The 20417-nt window shown below is 42.7% G+C and overlaps 1 protein-coding gene across 1 annotated transcript; it reads right to left on the bottom strand.

The window, feature by feature from the left end:
• Positions 1–11382: 11382 nt before the first annotated feature.
• Positions 11383–19564, bottom strand: atp1b1b (ATPase Na+/K+ transporting subunit beta 1b). Its single transcript, XM_084347645.1, has 6 exons — positions 19298–19564; positions 16250–16378; positions 14676–14831; positions 14063–14247; positions 13216–13299; positions 11383–13045 (listed from the first exon to the last, which is right to left on the bottom strand). Exons 1-6 carry the CDS (start codon positions 19386–19388, stop codon positions 12785–12787), a joined length of 906 nt encoding a protein of 301 aa, XP_084203771.1. The 5' UTR covers positions 19389–19564; the 3' UTR covers positions 11383–12784.
• Between the last annotated feature and the right edge of the window lie 853 nt (positions 19565–20417).

Genomic DNA, 20417 nt, shown 5'->3' with positions numbered 1-20417 from the left:
ATTGAATGTGGTTACCATAACCAACCACCCACTCAATTGGTAAAATTACACTAAAAAGCATCTTGTTCATTATCTTAACACCTGGTGGCCATACAGTCTTACAAAGGAGAAAGAGTATAGGCCTATACATAAGCTAAAAGACACAAGAAGTAGACACTTCTGTACATACAGAGGCAGTAAAGATAAGAGGAGCTTGCTTGCGATTCAAATATGTATAGGCTGGATATTGTGTCAAACAGAAGTTTCAGAGGTTCCATTCCCCAGAGCAGGGCCCTGCAGTCGCCAGCATAATATTGGAAGTTACCATTTCTGCAAACCACTGATACGCTGACATTTAAAAATCACATCCATAGCATTGTGATATTTGAGCAATAGGTGTCGTCATGTTTATGACCTGACTTTCAAATCATGAGGCGGCAGGGTTCCTTTGGTGGAGTTACAGGTGACAAGGCTGGGAAGCCAATTTAGTAGTTTTGTAATTTTTAGTAGTTTTTAGCTGAAACCTAACCAGATCATAAGCACAGCTTTATCACAACATCAATTAGAAAAATTAACCCAAAGAAACATAAAGATGCAACATAAAGAAATGTAAAGTTTCAACATATCCATTGTTGATAAGGTTTTGTTAGTCATCCAGGTCATGGTAAATCTAGGTTCTGTATCATTGGCAACTGGACTTGTTTCAGTTTCTTGTTTGCAGAACTGTACATCACCAACATTTATTCTGGCAATTGGGTTGGCAGAGCACTAACTAGTAACTTTTCCATTGGACTGAACATACTGGTTTTGATTTTCTTATAACATTTTATATTCACACCAGTCAAAAGTAAGATTCAACATTGGCTTTGTATACAGACAGTAAAACAGCTTCTGTTTGTGTTTAGTCCCATTAGCTCAGCACGTTTCTTCTTTAGCACTGTTAACTCAAATCCTCTCCCAGATTACATTGGCTAAAATTAGATTTTCAACCCGGTGTGACTTGTTTAGCTCAGGACTTCAGAGTATTTTTTTCATACAATCTGTGACTATCACTATCTACAGTGGGAACTTAGTTTACCTGGATGTGAGTGATGATGATATGCAGTTTAGTGACGAGAAGTCAGGGTGAGCTCTGAATGAATCCCATCCTTTGTTCTTCCTCCTTCACATCAAACATGAGATGGGCAGTAGAGCTGAAGACACATGTCCAGATATATAGATCCTGCTGTGAAAGATTTCAATCCTGCCCTCTAACACAAGTCACAGGAGCAAACAACAGTGGATCTCTGTGGATGAGATCTTCTTTCTGTTCATCCACTCTGCACCACCTCCCAACAGAGGATAAGGGAGGGGAGGAGGTGGAGGTGGAGGAGGAGGGAGGAGAGGAGGGAGGAAATAATCATTGTCTATGTCTTTGAACTTAAGTACCTGAAAATCAGCCAGCGTGAGTGGGCACACTAGATCTTAGTGACACAGTATATCAATGTCATGACAGGAAACAAGCTATATCCTGGTTTTGGATATTAAATGATCATAGTTAACTTCAGATGTTATTTCACTGCTCAGCATCACTAACTGATATGTAAACTAGTCATATCTTAATCTCCAAAATGTTAGCAACCAAACTTCAGTGTCTATCTACCAGGAGAATGGCTCAGTAATAAAATAATAATAGTAGTCTTTCCAAATCAATTTGGGACTTTGGGGCTTCTGGAGACTTGGGGTACGCCCATTTTAGCCCATTAGTTGTTATATAACAAGTCTCCAGCTACTTCAGCCGTTTGGGAGAATGTTGCAGAGCAGTTTTGCTGTGAAGATTAAGAAATGTTTTGTGGACTACGAAACTTTACCCAACTTGAGCAGATAGTGACAGAGTTGTCATTTCTGGCTGAACTGACTGTTTATTTATAACTGGGTCTGAGCCACCTCTATATTTATTTCCCTTCCAGTCTGAACAAATCCTCTTAGTGTGTGGACAGCTAAAGTGAGACATCAGACTCCACCTCCACCTAAGAGAGGAGCAGGACAATCCCCCGGCAGCCTTAGCTAATCTCAGCGCTGCTTCCCCTGCTCCCATCAGCCACCTGGACTCTGAGCTCGCTGTGTGACAGCTGGGAGCTCAGAGAATCCTCACTACTGTGAAAGTGAGAGCAGCTGTTCCTTAAAGGTACAATCCTTAAATGATCTTCTTCCTGAGTTCTGTTGATTTTTTTTTGTTTGGTTTTATGGGTATCTTGCTAAAAGACAATGGCAAAGTGAACACATGTAAAGTGAAGCTGCCCATGAGTTAAATGCAAGCGCTTTTATGAGAGGCGGCAGGGCAGCTATTATGGTTTCACTGAGATGTCTGTGAAATCAGTGAGGGAGAGACAGACCCTGTTCTGACCAAATGTACCCGCTTTACCCGTGCACACACTGTCTGGGTACCAGAGCATCTTAGTTCAATGTAAACATACAGATTAATGGAAAGCTCAGAGCCATAAGTCTTCTTATGATAGTTCAGAAAACATGTTTGGAAGATTTTAAACAGAATACATTTTAAAAATCAATCTTAAAACGTACTTAAAAATGTATAATTCTATAAGATACATCTTATTTCTAATTCTAATAATTATTAGAGATGTCTTGTAAGATATTCTACTTGCAATCTTTCTCCATACATTTCTGGGGCTTTATAAAACTTTCCATCAAAAAGAAATATTGGAAACTTTATTCTTCATGTATGTGACTGTTCATGACTGTGGACACATTTGACATTATTGCATGCTTAGCTGACCTGCTGCACTACACACAGATTTGACATTATGACATCTATGTATTGTGTTGCATAGATATTGACTGAAGTTAACATGCTAACCACCTACAGTAGCCCAGGCCTGTCCTGGTATGAAGCTCTTGTGCTAGCGATACAAACAACAACCCTGGTGCTCCGAGCTCCCGGTGCGCACTGCTAGAGTTGATGCTGGTGAGATTGGACTGCAGCCTCACAGCAGAGTCAGATTAGCTGCTGTAAATTAGATTAGAGTTAATCTGTTGATGCTTCTTGGTGAGCAGACAGGAGGAGAAGTGATGGATCACAATTCACACTGATGAACACCTGGTAATGTGGCTGATGTGAGGGAAATCTGTTACCGCCCAGTCAGCATACATACTTTTAATGAAGTTTAGAGTGACCCACAAACTGTGAAGCCTAAAGACAGAGAGAAGCTTAGTCTGACATACTACGAAGGTTCTGTCATCCAGGTCATGTTAATCGTGAGTGCTGTATCGTAGGCAACTGGACGTGTTTCAGTTTAATACGGTGAAGAAACGGCTGCTACAGGACAGCACTCTGCCCTGCAGAACCAACTTCCGCAGAACACATTTGTGCCTTACTGGACCTCTGTCTGATGACCACCTACTTCCAGTACAGTGAAGGTTTCTACAGACAGAAGCACGGCTGTGCCATGGACTCACAGTGTCCCCTACAGTGGCCACCCTCTACATGGTGGAAGTTGAGAGCAGAACCTTGATTACCTTCACAGGAACTGCTCCTAGCCACTGGTTCAGGTGTGTGGACAACACCTGGGTCACAATCAGAACAAGGGAAGTGGAAGCCTTTACAGAAGAACATATAAATGCTGTGGACAAGAACATCAAGTCCACACTGGAAGATGTCAGAGGAGACAGTCTGCCCTTCTTGGACTGTGCAGTACACATTGAAGGAGACAGAAGCTTCAACATTGAGGTGTACAGAAAACCTACACACAGATCAATACTTGCAACAACACATGAAGGCAGGTTGGGTCAACGACCCACAAGTGGCCCTAAAGACTCTGACACTCAGAGCTCACGTGTCCTTAATGACTCTGTAAGGACACTCCCACACAGAGTTTAAAAGCCTGCAACTCCCCTCCAGTTAGTTAGAACTGAAGAAGCCTCCTGGATGAGAGCTGAAACGTCTTCAAGGAACTGAAACACGTCCAGTTGCCTACAAAGCAGCACTTATATGACATACTGTGGTGCACGAGATAAGTTACAACATAACTCTCAAGTAACAACTAAGGTTGCAGTGGTATACAGGTTTCAAGGTATTCTATAAAATTGGTTGTTGTTGCACGGCTGTAGCTCAGGAGGTAGAGCAGGTCGTCTAGTAATCGGAAGGTCACTGGTTCGAATCCCGGCTCCCCCTAGTTACATGTCGAAGTATCCTTGAGCAAGATACTGAACCCCAAATTGCTCCTGATGAGCAGCTGGCGCCTTGCATGGCAGCCTCCGGCATCAGTGTATGAATGTGTGTGTGAATGGGTGATTGTGGCATGTGTTGTAAAGCGCTTTGAGCTGTCCGAGAGGACTGGAAAAGCGCTATATAAATGCAGACCATTTACCATTTACAGTATTGAATACTACCATTTCTTGTTCAGCCAAGTTTCATGTCTGTCATGACATAATATTTTGTAAGTGTTTGCTTTTGTAAATATCTTATTGTTTTTTGTAAATATCTTGTGTTTTTCTCTTTATTTTCTATTAAATACTTCTATGCATATTTTTCTGATTCTTACTTGTACTGTTGCATCTCCAGCTGTTGTAACATGTGAATTTCCCCCTTGTGGGATAAATAAAGACAATCTTAATCTTAATCTTAATCTTAATCTTAGTGAGTATGCCCAAAGTAATTGTAGCGCAACACATTTTTCTTAATCTTTTAATCTCTACAATGAAAAGTACAGGTCAACTCTGACATTCGTTTAGTCACATGTGATGAATTTTGGTGAGCTGCTCCGTCTGCAGCCTCGGTGAGTCTCTCCTGCAGGGATCAGATCTGTTGGAGCAGGTCTCCAGGCTGCAACACTCATTTCACAATACTGAAGGTGTTCCACAGATAATCACTGTCCCCATGTGCATTTATAATTGCTAAGCTGCTCTGGATTCAGCATGTCATCTCCAGCGTGTCCCAGGTTGCATTGCTCATTGAGCGAACACAGAATGACTCACTACTGTTAACCATGACACCTAAAGCTCCTCTCCTCAGAAAACAAGGGTCTTCTAATACAACAAACGAAAAACGAAACTGAGTTCAAGTCGCTTTATGCTAAATAAGAGAAACAAAAACAAAACAAACTATTTTATACAGCTGAGTGTGGACAATGAATGGAGGAGTCTCACAGCCCGAGGAAAGGAGCTGCTCAGTAATCCAGTAAATCTATGAATGTGTGAAATCTCCAACAGTTAACAATAACACTGTAAATTATAACACTGTTAGTTATTTATGAATGAGTCAACAGTCAGCTGTCGTGTAAAACCAGGATCAGGACTGAATGCTGTTGGTTCATATCAGCAGATCAAACTGTGACAACAATTTGTTATCAATTCCCGGCGCTGCAGATGTATTAACAAGCTGCTGACAGCTAGCAACGGTCCAACACACCAATTAAATTCATTACAGCCTCAGCGGCAGCTCCGTCTGTGTCCCCACAGGGCCAGTGTGTCATGATTGCTCCTGCAGCACCCGCCTCTCCATCCTCCACTGCGTCAGACACCTGCTGCACCCCAGGTCAGGTCAGTTCACCTCCACAAATGAGACAGTGCAGCGTCACAGAGATGAAACTAACGGTGCATTGAGCGGGCTCATCATTGGTGTGTAAATTGAAAAAGTAATCACCAGGGCAATGCCCTCAAACAGCTGACAGGGTGGAAACACCGGAGCTGAACAGGGACAAGTTGTGACGATCAACATGTTCAACAGAGGGGGAACTTCTCTGCTTTGACCTCATGGTGCTGATAGCATCCCTATGGGAAGGGTTGCATGTTGGTTGCAGTTTAAAATTTTGTACTGCTTGACTGGTCATTTGATGTGTTGAGGTTTTTGTTTTGTTTCTTGTGAATTCACCAAAGCAAGTTTCTTGTAACCTTATTAAAATGTCAATTAAAGGGGCACTATGTGGTTTTGTGGAGGGAATTTTAACCAGAAGAGAAAGATCTTCATTGGCTGATTCTGCCTAAACAAAAAAATAAATAAATAAACAAACTGTCTTTGTTTTCATGACTGAATAAACATACGTTGTTTATATGTGGCGGACCCTGCCATCTTTCAAGCCTCAAACAGTGTTCTGGGACCTTATTTTCCTCTGAGAACAGCTTGTTTAGTCACTTATGGAAAAATAAATGTTTCAAAGTTTCTATTATTACCTCATTAATATTGTAAATATTAAAATTCTCAGCTTGAATTTCTTCTCCAAAACTTTCATAGTGCCCCTTTAAGTACTGAATTTTGAATGATTAAAATCCTGCAGTGACATGCCACACATGATGTGGCACTGTACAAGAATTAATGCAGAGTTTGTCTTATTTTTTCATGGGTTTGAAAATCCTTCCCAGCTGGAGAGGTCGAGCCTTTCTCCTTTTCACACACGTCACAATGCTGCCCTCTTGTGTTTGGGTAAGTTCAGAGGTTATAGGTATAAACTTACCTCTACGTCTCAGGGAAGAGACGGTCAGTATTTATTTAGCAGATGGGATAAAGATTAGTATTCAAATTAGAAGCCACATTTAATTTCATCACGGAAGAGAGCTTTACATAAATTGAACTGAGCTGGATCTCAGAGTTATAAATGTGTCAAGAATAAGTATATGACCTGTAAAGGTTAAGGAAAATTATATAAATGCTATACTGGGATTATGTAAATCGTGGTTTTATTGGTAGAAAAATAAAGAATCCTGGTGAAGGGGTTGGTCCATGGCAGATATACAATATATGTATATATTCAAGATTCAAGGTTAATTAAATACATGATTTCTGTTGTAATTCCCTGACCTACATCAAATGAAAAAACATATAGACTAATTTATAAATGATAACCAGGACAAAACCAAAATAAAATAAAATTATTCATGGTGGAGTGTTGAGGATGAGTTCAGGAGTCTCACAGTCTGAGGTAAGACGCTGCTCTGTAGTCTGGTGATACTTCTGTATCTTTTGTCAGATAGCAGCAGGGTACATGAACATAAATATCACATATATAGTATATTTATAGAGATGACCATTCACACTTACGCCTTTAGGTAATCTAGAGTCTCCAGCTAACCTAACCTGCATGTCGCTGAGCTGTGGAGGAGCCAGAGAACGCATGCAAACTCCACACGGAGAGGTCTGACGGATATGCCCAAGGATTGTTTTCAGTCGTTCTGATGTGTCATGTCATGTCTGTGTGTGTGTGCTCCAACAAGCTGCATGATATCAGAGTGCGACAGGGACAGAGCTATCGGAGTTGAGACGACATGACAGACATCTCTGCTCTGTCTGCAGCCGGACAAGCCCCGCCCCTCCACCTGACAGCAGTGTGTGTGTACGTCACATGATAAAGTGTAATCAGTAAAGATGACCTTGTGATGGTTGACAGTGTGTGAATGAGATAGGGGTCAGACTACTCCCTGCCTCCATCTCATCTGATTATGGAGTGTGACCGTGACCGTGCCTACATTAGACACATGCAGACACATGTACACACGCAGTACAACACATGGTGAAAATTAAAATCATAAAAGTGTTTATTTTCATAGTCTGAAGTGTGTGACTTGTGTTTCTTCAGTGTAGTGTAGTAGTGTATTCTTAGCTATGCTCCAATCACCTTCTACCTCCAGCACGGGGGCTGTGATGTCTTCAGCGAGGTGGAGCCACCCAACAGTGTGGGCGACTCCTGCTCAACGTACTCCTGTGACATCTATGACGGGCCTGGCTTGTTGCCAAGGGGCTGGTTTGCTTGCGTTTGCTCTGCAGGTGTGATCTGATATGTGCTGGTGAATGAGCCGGAGCACTGGACATATCTAACAGCAGGGTACACTGGATCAGCGCCCAGGGGCCCAGCACTGAAGTTTGAAAGGCAGTTAAAATATTTTTGATCTTATTATTAACAACACATACATATCCAGTCAACTTGAGAATAGTTGAAATGTGTGCAACAAAGTGTGTTTAACATACATTTTTCAGTGTGCCTTGTGTCATGATTATACACCATATGTGTCATGAATTGTTGCTACTGACCTAAACAACTCTGAAATCAATCAATCACAGAGGATGAATTATGCATAACGGCAGACTGAGCCAGCAGGTTCCCAGGGGGTCAGAGGTGGTTGTGGTGGGATGAAGTTGGTTCCTCAGTGTGCAGTGGAGACACTGTGTCTTGACAGTATGATGCTATCTAACCTCTCTACTTACTGTTATTTGGAGCCCTGTGGACAGACTACCTACCTGTCTCTGCCTCTCTCTTCTTCTCTTTCCAAACCTTCTTCATCTTCACTGCAGTCGTCCAAATATTCTTTCGAGACAAACGACATCTACTGCATGTCTGTCCGTCCTAATAGAGGGATCCCTGCTCTTCCTCAGGTTTCTTCCACTTTTTCAGCCTGCTACCAGGGTTTTCTCTCATTTATTCGACTTACATTACAATAGATAAACACTAAAGCGTTTTGGCACGGAGCATTCTTCAGATTGTTTAAAATATAAAGGTTCAATTGTGTAATATATTCAAAGGCAAAATAAGAATACAGCTGGGAATTGGACCCAGTTATTTAGGAACCAATCACATTTCTCATCCCCTGGTTCTGGTACAGCAACCAAGCACAGGTGTATAGTAGTGTCTGATTTCAACCTATATAAAGCTTCACAGAACACTGTTTCTAAATGACAATCAAAAGGCATATTTCATAAATAGTCCCTACTCAAACAGCATTTGTCAAGTCCAGAATAATTGTAATGCTTGAATATGGAATATAGACGTCACTGCGTATCAGACTGAGATAGTACAGGTACAGTGGGCAGGGCTATATCAAGTGTCTAGGGTTCCTGCAGCAACAGTCTTATTCAGGGTGAAACAAGGACTGACATGTGGTCAGTTTCCTTGTATATTTCAGCCAATCAACTTAGCCCTAAATAATGAGACACTGCTGAAAATACTGTAATTCTCCTTTTCATCTATCAAAGTTATTGTATAACATATCATTAATTATACATATAACTGCAAGAGACCACTGCTCTAAAAAACATCAAGTCACCCAAAGTTGTGATGCTGTATCAATCAGAACATGTGGTTTATTTAGTGATTAAAATATATATATATATATATATATAGGGAAGCAAAACATCTCTAAAAAGAAAGTTTTCATATCGGACAACCTAAATGCCAATACCAACCAGTATATCAGTCAGGCTCTACAAGCAGCTCCCACAGCACTGGACACTGTATTGGACTCAGAGAGCAAAAGGTCTACAGTGTTTAGCCAGTTTTGTATCATATATGAATTACTACATTCATATTTCATCCAATATTTGAACTCACGAAAATACATTTGACCTCAGTTTGAGAGCATGTGTGACAGTCATACTAGATTTCTCTATTTGTCAAACTTGCTAGAACAGGGTGGAACTTTAGTTTTTTCTTTCTTACATTATTTATCGATTTTGTCTAAAAAAGTCCTAAAACTCATCTAATCTAATCTCTTCTCTCTTGAGGCATGGCTTAACTTGAGCGTGGACGGTCATTTTCATTCATTTAAACTGTCTGCTGATGAAGACCAAAAGATTTGAACGAAGGCTTTAGAAAAAAAATAATAACCACAAAGTTTTTTCAAGGTTTGTTAAAATTATGTTTTGAGATATCCTGCTAACAATCCAACAAAAAAGAGACTGAGCACACGCGCTCTTGAGTGGAGGTAACAGAAAGAACCCGGTGTGCTAACTTTACTGCTGATCGGTCTGCTGTTGGCCTGCTCGGGTGCCTCTGTTGGCCCCTGTGGCTCCTGGTGACTTAATACCTGCTCTCTGGTGGTGCCTGAAACAACATCCCTGTGTTAGCTACTACACGGTGGCTACCTCCTGTAATTACAGAGCCATGTGTCTGCAACTGATCCAGCAGCCTCCTCCTGCCTGCACACTGAGAGCTGAGTGACTGAATGGTAACAGAAATCGTCCAGTCACTCCGCTCCTGCTCCTGAGCCAACAACAGTTCATTCATTCGTTCATCTCCAAGGTCAAACACGGGGGTCAGCCAGGAGTTAAAAAGATGTACAGAGTATTTATAGTACATTCAAATGTATTTATTTTGATTACTGTAGCCACGCGAGTCTCTACTTGTCATTGGGTCATATAGGGCTGTTTAGAGACAACACTGTGTAAAGTTTGACACAGCGCCATGTTGAGCAGTTTCACTCTGGGTTTTTTCACAGCTCACTGCAAAGGATTAGAAACTCAACTGTGGAGTTTCACTAAGCTGTGTCTTCAAATGCTCTCCTCATTTATGTCATTTGTAAGAAATGGCCAGAATTCCAAAGAAAGTGATTAGTTAACAGGGACAATTTAATTTGTCTTAGTTGTGTAACAGACAGACAGTTTAATACGGATGGTGAAGTGTTGTAGGGTTGTGAAGTATTTCCTTTCTTGACATTTTGAGTTGATTTTGTCAGACTAGGGAGCAAACTCACTGCTTTGCTGGAACTACAGGGGCTATCAGACTCACCTCTTGCCGTACAAAGTGGTATTAGGATACAGGACATAGGGCCGCAGGATAAATCTCAGGGGCCACAAGATAGTTAACAAGATAAGGAAAAGAGAAACATATACATTTCTGGTACACAAATAACATAATTTCTGACTTTTTAAAACATCTGTGCTGTTTTTTGTGATATTCACAGCACTTTTCAATTAATGCACTACTCTGAGTTTTATGTTCAACAAGTGCATTCAGCTGAGTAACTTTTTAAATGGGCTACATATAGTAGCTGGTGCTTTTCAATAGCTATACATTGCAGGTTTACAATAAATTACCTTTTTGTTTTAAACAATGTTTCTACTCCTGTGATATTTTGTGGTAGTCATCTGGGTCTCGGTCTATAATTTCAGGTCCAACTTGGATATGACTAAAAATACTAAGGATGAGTGTGTTACAAGACCCAATAATAGACTTGTGATCATAACTAGTTGCACGTTTAGTCAGTGCTCATCAGTATTAGAGATTTGTTTATGAGTAGTGCCAGTAATTCAGGCACAGTGAATTATAGCTGTAGACTTGCATGATTGTATCGGTTTGTTAAATGTGGAGTACTGCACTCTGGGATTGTTTGCACAAAGTAGTATCAGCCCATATGTCATAGGAGCATTTTTTTATACACGCTGGGAAGTAAATGTGGAGTACAACACAGTAAATACGGGGGAATTCTTGCTGTGTTCCAGACAACTCTGAACTAGAAGATGTCCAACCCCCTTCAAAGAAAGTACAACGGAAAAACTTTGTAACAGAGCCCAAGAAATCTGCTCCTTGTCCTCCATCCAGTGTATGCTTGGAGAAGGCCCTGGATAAATACACTATGATGGAATGTTGTGGTTCAGGATGTAGATTTGTTAGAATGTCATAATAAAGAAAAACACAAGAGAAAGGTCCATTATGATTTTATTTGCTTCCATCTTTGATTAAATGACAAAGTTGGATGAACTGATGGAAAGTTGAACAACGTTTAAGATCGGGTTGAGTGTTGCACATCAACACGAGATCCTAATATTAAAGCCAACATCATGTGTCATCTAAAGCCACTGAGCTCTATTGGAACTCGTATCTTTTTTTGAAATGCATGAACATCAGGTCATTGTGGAATTAAACTGCCTGGTATTTGTTCATTGTATACCTAACTACAGTCATGGCTAAAACCCAAATCAAGAGTCAACTATTAGGAGGTTGCAAGGCGAGACATTGACTTCAGCACTTAACATGATCAGATCCTAAAGACGAGTACTGCATTGCTTCTGATGAAGACTCTCTTCAACTCGTCACTTTGGTATTGCATTTATACATTACAATATTCTGCAAAGAAACAAAATGTACAACTGCATAAATATAAAATTCTTCCACCATGTTTAATGGCTAAAACATTCAGAGAGTTACACCATAACGCTGTGATGAATCCAGCAAAAAAAACAAAAAATGTTCCTTCTTCAAAACTCCAGTTAGCACCGATGCACTTACAGCAGGCCAGTGTCTAACAGGCTGGACACACAACTCTACTACATTCAAGGCAAAATCAAAAGTAAAAGGCATGAAACCAAGTAATAAAACCCCTTCACACGTTTAAGTGATTAACAAAGCACATAAAGAAAAAAGGCAAAGTAAAAAGAGTCTCCCGTGATCAGATGAAAAAAGACAAATAAAAAGAGGAAAGAAGTTCCCTGGAGTGCAGCCTTTTCCTTACACAGATCAGAAGAGTGTACCATGTCAAATGATTTCAATCATTAAGTAAGTAGGAGCGTGTGTTCATGTCTGACACACACATGCCTAGAACTGCTAAAGCTTGCCCGCAGAAGAAAATAAGGAACAGCGAGGTTTGGAAGGACCAGATTTTGCGACTACTGCACACTCCAAAAATATCTACTGAAACCACACAAGGCAGCGATATGCAGAGGGGACAAACACAGCTCGCTACACGTCAGAGATGGAATTTAACTTTACAGTCATCAATGAACAATGTCCCATGGCTTGTGGAAAAGTCTCATTTACAGCAGAATAAATATTTTATTAGGCCTATTGCTACTTTTCCTCTAAATTACGTTCTAATGCTAGACAGAAGTGTAGAAGCTAGTGATGAAAGCAGACAGATTACACATCGGTCCCCTAGCAGGTTTTTTTCTCTCATTTATTCATTCAAGACTAGTTGTGATTGACTTAACCGCTACAGCCTAACCCCCTCACTTATCATCTCCTACATTAGATTGGTACTTAGTTAAGGACTGAGGGGGCATAGAGGGGAGGGGCGGTCAGAGAAAGTGCTATGGTCCTGATATCGGTCATAAACTGCTAACCTGGAACTTGACGTCAAAGCGTCCCTGGTAGCGGTCCTTTTCGCTGTAGCCGATGTTCTCACCGTACACTTTGCACTCGATGCGCAATTCAGTGTTCAGGGTCAGGTTGGTGAACTGTAGCGCCACCAGTGGCTGCAAGTACTGAGGGTGCAGCAGCTTGCCGTAGTAGGGGTAATACTGCAGGGGGAAGCCGCCGCCGATACCGTAGTACTTAATCTCCCCGATTTTACCAGCATCCTCCTCTTTCTAGAAGGAGCAAGAGAAGGTAATGAACGAAAATGTGTGAAAAGACAAAACTACAGAGCAAGCACACGTTTCAAAGAACTAGGACAGGTTCATTGTATGCAGAACTCATTTTGAGAACACACATTTAAAACAACCAACAAAGAAAAGAAAAGAAAAGAAAAGGTGTGTACCTTGTTGGTGCAGTAGATAGGGATGACGTTGGGTTGCACCTTGGGTTGAGCCTCATCGGGGATACTTTCGTTAGAGGTAGGAGGCTAAACAAGAAGACAAGTTAGGAGGTGGACGGGAACCAAATGCTTCAGTAGATCCAGAGATTACTTTTCTCTACAGACTAGTGTTTCATACAGGGATCCCATTTCTACCTGGTCCTAACGTGCCATCTGTGTCTGGCTCCGTACACAGCCCATGTTAATACAGGGCTGGAGGCACTTGGAACCTATTTTGATTGGATTGCCTGGACTACAGCCGAAGGTCTTGCTCTCATTGTGATCAGATCTCAGCAGCTGTAAATTACAAACGTTCCAACCAAAACCTGAAAAGATCACCTGACCCCTCCTCTTACCATTATTGGAAGATGCAGAGGAAAAATCATAGATTTGTAAGAACGAATGCAAAGATGGTGCCTGGTTATGCAGCCCACTGAATATGCACAGTACTTTTTTGTACCATTTCTTGAGCTGTAATCAGCTCTTTGATACATTCAGCAGCATTGCTATAACGTGCGAGAGGAGGGTCACATGACTGATTTGGGTACACAAGCTAGCAGTAGTGCCATCTGCAATGACCTTCTCAAAGAACAGATAGACACACCTTGTCAGCTTACAAGTCTGCCAGCGCTGCCTACCTAACTTGCAGATTGAGATCTGATCACAATGCGGGCAGACGTCCGTGAGGAGATATCATGATCCAGATTATGTAACCAGAGATGGCAGGTAAATACCAGGTGGAAAAGGGCACTTAAAGAGTGAGTAGCTGTCCTCAGATGACAGTTAGAAAAACTTATTCATTTAAAATTACCCTTGGACGGAAGTTGACAATCCTGTTGAGCTTTACGATCAGGCAGGGCTTGCCATCCTTGAAACCAAACTCGCGGTCCTCGATGCCGGAGCAGGGTCCCAGCACGGACCTGGGGAAACGACAGGCTTTCCTGACGCCCACGTCGCTCTCCAAGTCACCGCGGTTCTTGTACTCTGCAGGGTCTTCTGCAGGGGGGGGGGAAGGGGTTAACTTGGATTAGAACTCATGAACTGAAGGTCTGACCTGTTAAACCATAACACTTCTCTTAACAGTTGTGTTAAAATGCAGGGGGCTGTCAGTATTCTTGTGTCCACGTACCTTCCTATCCTTATAGTGCGACAATATTACACTCCGTCCACTATCGAGATTAAAGTTGCCAAGGACACTGAATTGTTGGGTGTTTTAATGATGCACAAGACAAAATACCTGCGTTTGATGTTTATTATGCAGCCAAAAAACATGGCCTCTTGGATTTTATGTTTCACATCATATAGCATCATAAAGAATTAGTGAAGGGTTCAGTGACATCATGCCCTATTCTCTTTGGGACTCGGCTCTGGAACCTTCTTTAGTGAAGTAGGAAGATCCGTTGAGACGTCAGAGTAAAACCTACCTCCACAGTCCTCGAACTTCATCTGGTCCCTCTGGAGTTCATCGTCGTACTTGGCCAGGAACTCCTTCAAAGCCTTGGTGTAAGGCATGTAGGTCTCCACATCGTTGAGGTTGAAGGCCACTTCAGATTTGTCTGATTTCGGGGTGTGGGTAAGGCCTGAAGGGGACAACAGACCATCAGCTCGTTATCAACAGTTCATCTTGAATATGAGCAAAAGAAAAAGTCATTTGAGCTGAGATGTCTCAGAGGTACTGCGATAACTTTTTGCCAACATCTGCAGATTAGATGAGATGATCAATATCAATGTCATGTCTGTGCATCCTGGGTACAGATACTGTTTCCTCCCGCTTTCAGTCTTTGGGCTAAGATTAGCTGAATAGACTGAATATGGTCCGGAGCTGCAGTGTCTCTGTGCTGAAACTGATAGATCTCATGTGACTCAAATAAGTGGCTTTTTTAAATGTCAGACTGGTCCTTTAGCTCAGTAACACCACACATTAAGAAGCTCATTTCAACTGCTGCTGTGTGTTGTTTTAACTTTATCTATCAGCTGCACGTATAGAACGCTGTGTCAACTCCAGCCAGCTGACCACAGATCCGGTCATTGACAGTAGATTTCCCCGTGACACAACTGTGTTTGGATGACCTCAAATGAACTTAGTACACCTCCTGTTTAACATCTACGGGTTTACTGTGGAACTCAAACAGCAGTCGGACAGTAGCTGGCTGCCACCAGCCCTCATTTTGTCCACTCAACAGTTGTTCGGTTAACTGTATTCTTGGTATTCTGTCTTCATGCCTGGTAAACCCCAGCTGGCCTTCTCCTCCATGGAAACCAGGCTGCTGTGTGTACACTGCTGTCAGTAGACACTGGACTGGGACTATGATATGATCATGTAGGAAGAGTTCATTTCCAAAACAATATGCAGCCATGTTGCCTGTGGTCAGGGTCAGCAGAGCCCTGTTTATGTTTGTGTGGTTTCAGTGTGCAGTTTGTCATTAAAAAAGTATAGTCAACAATGTGATCATGTATTTGTATTATATTCCATCATCAGATATAGCATCAATACATTTAGCATCAATGTAATTATTAATGATTGCATAATTCTTGAAGACTTTGTAATAAAATGAAAAAAAAAAAAGTAATTGTTTTTGGGGCGGGGTCAAATCTATTAAGATGGGAGGCAAAAACAAACCGCATCTTGTATACTTTTATATTTGTCTTCAAAGAGAAATATGACATCACACATGTGACCTTGTTTGGAACTCCATGTCATACATAATAATACTCTCTTCACTTGGTGTCTTGACCAGAATGTCTCACACATGTTTTCCCCCGGTGACTGTCGTGAAAAACAATCCTGTCGTGTCAACAAGGTCACTGAGTAACCATCAAGAGGTCATAGCTCATCTGAATCAACAAACACTCATCCCACAGACCTATCCAGGAAGGGTTAGCGGCCATTTTTATTTAAGAAGACCCCGAGAAGAGTGTCTAGAGACGACATTTAGACTCAGAGGCAGACCTGCATGCTAGCATCCTGACAGACAGGCAGGTGTGTGTCACCTCTTACCAGGGGGTGCAACTCTGTCCTGCCAGGTGGGCTTGTAGGTGCTCAGGGTTAGCAGCAGGGCTTGGATGGTTCCGATGAAGATCCCCGCCAGGCATCCGTAGAAGATGATGTAGAACAAAATAATTTTGACTGCAGAGGAGAAAAAGAAGGAATATGTCAGCGCAGCTGTACAGCTGACATTCAATGCAGTGAGCTAGATTCCACTGTTATGAATGAAAATGACTCGCATATGTAAACTCTTGTAAATACAAAAACTTTTCTGACTTTTTTTGTCTGTTTATTAGATTTCACTTAGTATATACCAGCTCTACAGTATACACTACATCTGCACTTTCACGCCAAAGACTGAAAAACTTAGGTATTCATTCTGTAAAAACAGGTCAACTTTACAGGACCTAGGTTACATTACTATTGAGAAACAATGCAACAACTGATAACAATTACACAATTGACACTGTGACCACTTTTTTTTTTTTTTTTTACACTGGAAAAAACAAAGTGAACAAAAATAAACTGACTGCCTCCAACTGCCAACAGTCCACCCCTTTTGTCTAGTCACCACTGGCATGGTCAGTTGTTTTGGAAGTCCCATAAAAAGCTGGAGATCATCCGTGTGTAATTAAGGTGGGACAGGTGACACACTGTCGGGCTGTTGGACAAACAGCCCGACAGTGTGTTTTTGCAAAATACAAAAGGAGAACCTCCAGCAGTCGGAGAGAGACCCAAACCAGTGGCTGCAGTTTCAGCCATAAAGTTCACTTCAGGAGTGACAGCAAATCTGATGTATGGTGTTATATGGAGGACGGAGACGGTTGTAGCAAATGTCTCCTTTCTCGCATCTCTCCCTCTCTCTCACGCGCCCTCACTGGGAGGAGCTATGGCGCGAGGAAGACGTGGGTGAGAGAAGAGATTAGCATAATGAAAAGCACCCTCAGGTTAAAGCTGTCGCCTCTACTGAAGTGAGATGTCCGTGTGCTTATAAAGCAGGTGTAGTTGCTCTGTTAATACTGTGAACGTATCAAATAGCTCAAGTCACGGAGAGATGTGCACTCTGTATTCATGAGCCGTGCCTTTACACAGGAGGTTGTGATGTCACTACAACACAATCACCGCCCTCAGCGCTGCTGTGTTTGCAAAAACACCGGCAATGCTGATGTGGAAACACGGTGGGTGGAACCAGCTCAGACGTGAGAGAACTGACCAATCGGAGTACTTGGCTTTCTGGAGGGGGGCCTTAAAGAGACAGGCACTGAAATGGAGCATTCAGAGAGGTTATCTAGGGGACAGCATTAGACAAATAATGTGTTTTTTGAACATTTAAGCATTTAACCCAAGATAAAAGAAAACAAGCATAATATGGGCCCTTTAACTTCCACTGATGGGTACAGATTTGTTTGAATCAAAGGGAGTTTAATGCTTTAAGGAGTCAAATTAAATGTTGCTTGGGACAAGAATGCAAATTACATTTAATTCATCAGCTTAAACGCACAGTGTTCAAACTCAAAGCCCGCCACATTAGTCCGCTCAACATAAAGTAGTCTTTCATCACACTGCTCCAGCTCACAGGATGTCCTTCAGACACGGACATGCTAACAGAGCTTGTGTCCCCACTATGAATGTAAGGAGCTACAAAGCCAGCATTGATAATAAAACAATCCAACAGTGGCAGTCATTGTCTTCACAGATTCACAGGAATCCAGCAGTGCAAATGAGGTAATCATTACTGAAGCCAGTGCTGGCTCCTCACGGTGATATATTTAGCATGAAGATGCTGTAGAACTGCGGGTTACAAAGGTTACCAGCATTTTATCTGCACTGTGAAGCAATAAATAAGGCTCGGCTCAAGTTAACCTTGCAGTTAGCAAGCTATACATTCACCCAGTCGGTCGTTTTGCTGCATGAGGCAATGTCAAAAGGTCACAACCGCATGAACACTTTAATACATCACACATCACTGGAGCTAGTTAGATGCAAGGACATACGATCAAAGCTGGTGTCCTCTGGGCGCTGTCAACCTGACATTCACAAATAACTATTTCACCTCATCTCAGCTGCGGATGACTCGCAGCCTGACGGCACCTGACATGCCACCAACTGCAAAACTGGAGACATGAGTGAAAACCACGTTTGTTATCTTGCACTTCAAACTTGTTTGTAAAGGTGGTCCCCTATCCCCCTGGATGTCCTTTCATCCCAACCTTCAGCACAGCACTGCGCATGGCACACTTCCCAAATGCATCAGCGTTTTCAGATGACCTCAGAAGGACACACATGAGCCCCTGAACGTCACACAGCACAGCACAGCACAGCAGCCTGGCTCAGCTGGAGCTCCTGCAGCAGACATCATGTCACTGAAACAGTATGTGTACACCAGGTGTTAGTGTCTAGACGGGACCGAGGAGCTGAGTGACATTGAGAGGAGGGAACAAGGACATGCGCACTAGCGCTGCCAGGGAAACAAGAGAAGAAAGGTCGAACAAGTTAATCAGTTGTATTGTTCGTTAGATTACAGTGACATCCGATCACAGGAACCCGACACGGATCGATAGTCCTCCCTCCACTTCCGAGCAGGTCCCATCACCTTGACTCACCTTGGACGGTGATGCATTTTTAACCCTTTGACTGGCCGTTCCCAAAGCGCACACAGACAACTTGACGTTACAACAAACAGCCAGCGTGGACAAGACAGAGGTCCAGCGGTTATCTAGCCTCCCATCGCCCCGCACCGCCCCGCACCACACCGCAGCGTCTACTCTCTCTGAATGTACAATTAGAACTTCGGGAATTCCGTTACTCGGACGACCGAACCCGCACACATCACGCACTTGTTGTAACCATCACTACGCTGTGTAATCAGACTACAGCCGAGCAGCGGTCAGCTAAAGTTAAACTTGGCTGGATGTGCTGGTGGCAGCGGGGACTGTGAGTCGTGATGCCGGCGCGTTGCTGCAAAGTCAAATCAAACAGGTGGCGAGAGACACGAGGCGGCCGGAGCGCGCTCCTACTGCCGTGAGAGCGCGCCGGCCAGTTTACCACGGAGATACTCACACCAACTGCTGCCAGTCCGACCCATCAGCTCTCCTTTCTCAGAATTCCATAGAAAACTCTTCCACCCGCCATCGTCTTTGTTGGAAGGCATTTTGATTCAATTAGGTCCCGTAAAGGTGCTCCTTTACTCGCTGTGCTCGGCGGACTCCCTCCGTTTGCTAACCAAGTGCCGACCCGTCGCAGAGGAACCCAGCTCCGTCCGCTGGAAGGCTCCCCAATATAAACCGTTCATCCTCGGCTCCGCCCGAAAAACTCTTGACAAGTTACCTAGGAGGAGGGTGGAACACCGCCGGCCAATTAGGGCGCGGAGATGCCGTGCGTAACTCTGACGTCCGGTAGACGGACAGAAAACCTATAGATGCAGACATCTAGCACCGTCTCGGCTGAGCTCTGCAGATATGCGTGTGCAGGTAGAAAGTTATTTAGTGTCTTCAGGTATTAGGTTTATTAGTTTTAACTAATCATCAGCCACTATAAATTGTAGGGTGGGTCAGAAGTTGTAATAAACATATCAATCAATCAATCAATCAATCAATCAATCTATCTATCTATCTATCTGTCCTTCATGCCTCCTGCCTCTGCTGTTCTTTGTGCATTGTGTACTTCACCTTCAAAAACCACGCGTGCCATATACTATATGACATTGCAGTGTTGTGGTGCACCATGCAAAGTTTGGCAAACAAAAGGACAGTTCATTAAAATCACTAGCCTATAAACAACAACACCCCTGGGTGCCGGAGATCAATTTCATTGCGGGTTAATGGATCTATTGTGTCTGTCGGGAGTTTCTGCTAGAAAACTGCTCAACAGCTCACACACAGTGAATATTTATGTAGTCCGCCAGAGCCACTTAACCCTCCGCCCCCCCCTCCTCCAACAGCACCCCTATTCAAGTCGTCCATCAGCCGCTTGTCATGAATAGTGAGTGCAGATAAGTACGCTGAAACCCGTCTGAGATATTCCAGGAGATGCATCCATCTCATGGGTTTGAATAGTGTCACAGACTACACAGAGTCAGACCCTCACTGTGAAGCTGGAGACAAGGAGGTTTCAGCCTTTTAACAACACTGCCATACACACGGGTCAAACCTAACTTTGGACTTCTGTGCCATTAAAGTTC

Source organism: Pagrus pagrus (assembly GCF_965226575.1).
Source record: "Pagrus pagrus genome assembly, chromosome: 24".
NCBI classification, from domain to species: domain Eukaryota; kingdom Metazoa; phylum Chordata; class Actinopteri; order Spariformes; family Sparidae; genus Pagrus; species Pagrus pagrus.
This window is presented reverse-complemented; position numbering and strand designations above follow the sequence as displayed.

Coding starts and splice junctions, on each gene's coding strand:
- atp1b1b (XM_084347645.1), bottom strand. CDS start 19,388: ATGCCTTCCAACAAAGACGATGGCGGGTGGAAGAGTTTTCTATGGAAT. Junction 14,248..14,675: donor GAAGTTCGAGGACTGTGGAG/GTAGGTTTTACT, acceptor CCCCCCCTGCAG/AAGACCCTGCAGAGTACAAG. Junction 13,046..13,215: donor CTATCTACTGCACCAACAAG/GTACACACCTTT, acceptor TGCTCCTTCTAG/AAAGAGGAGGATGCTGGTAA.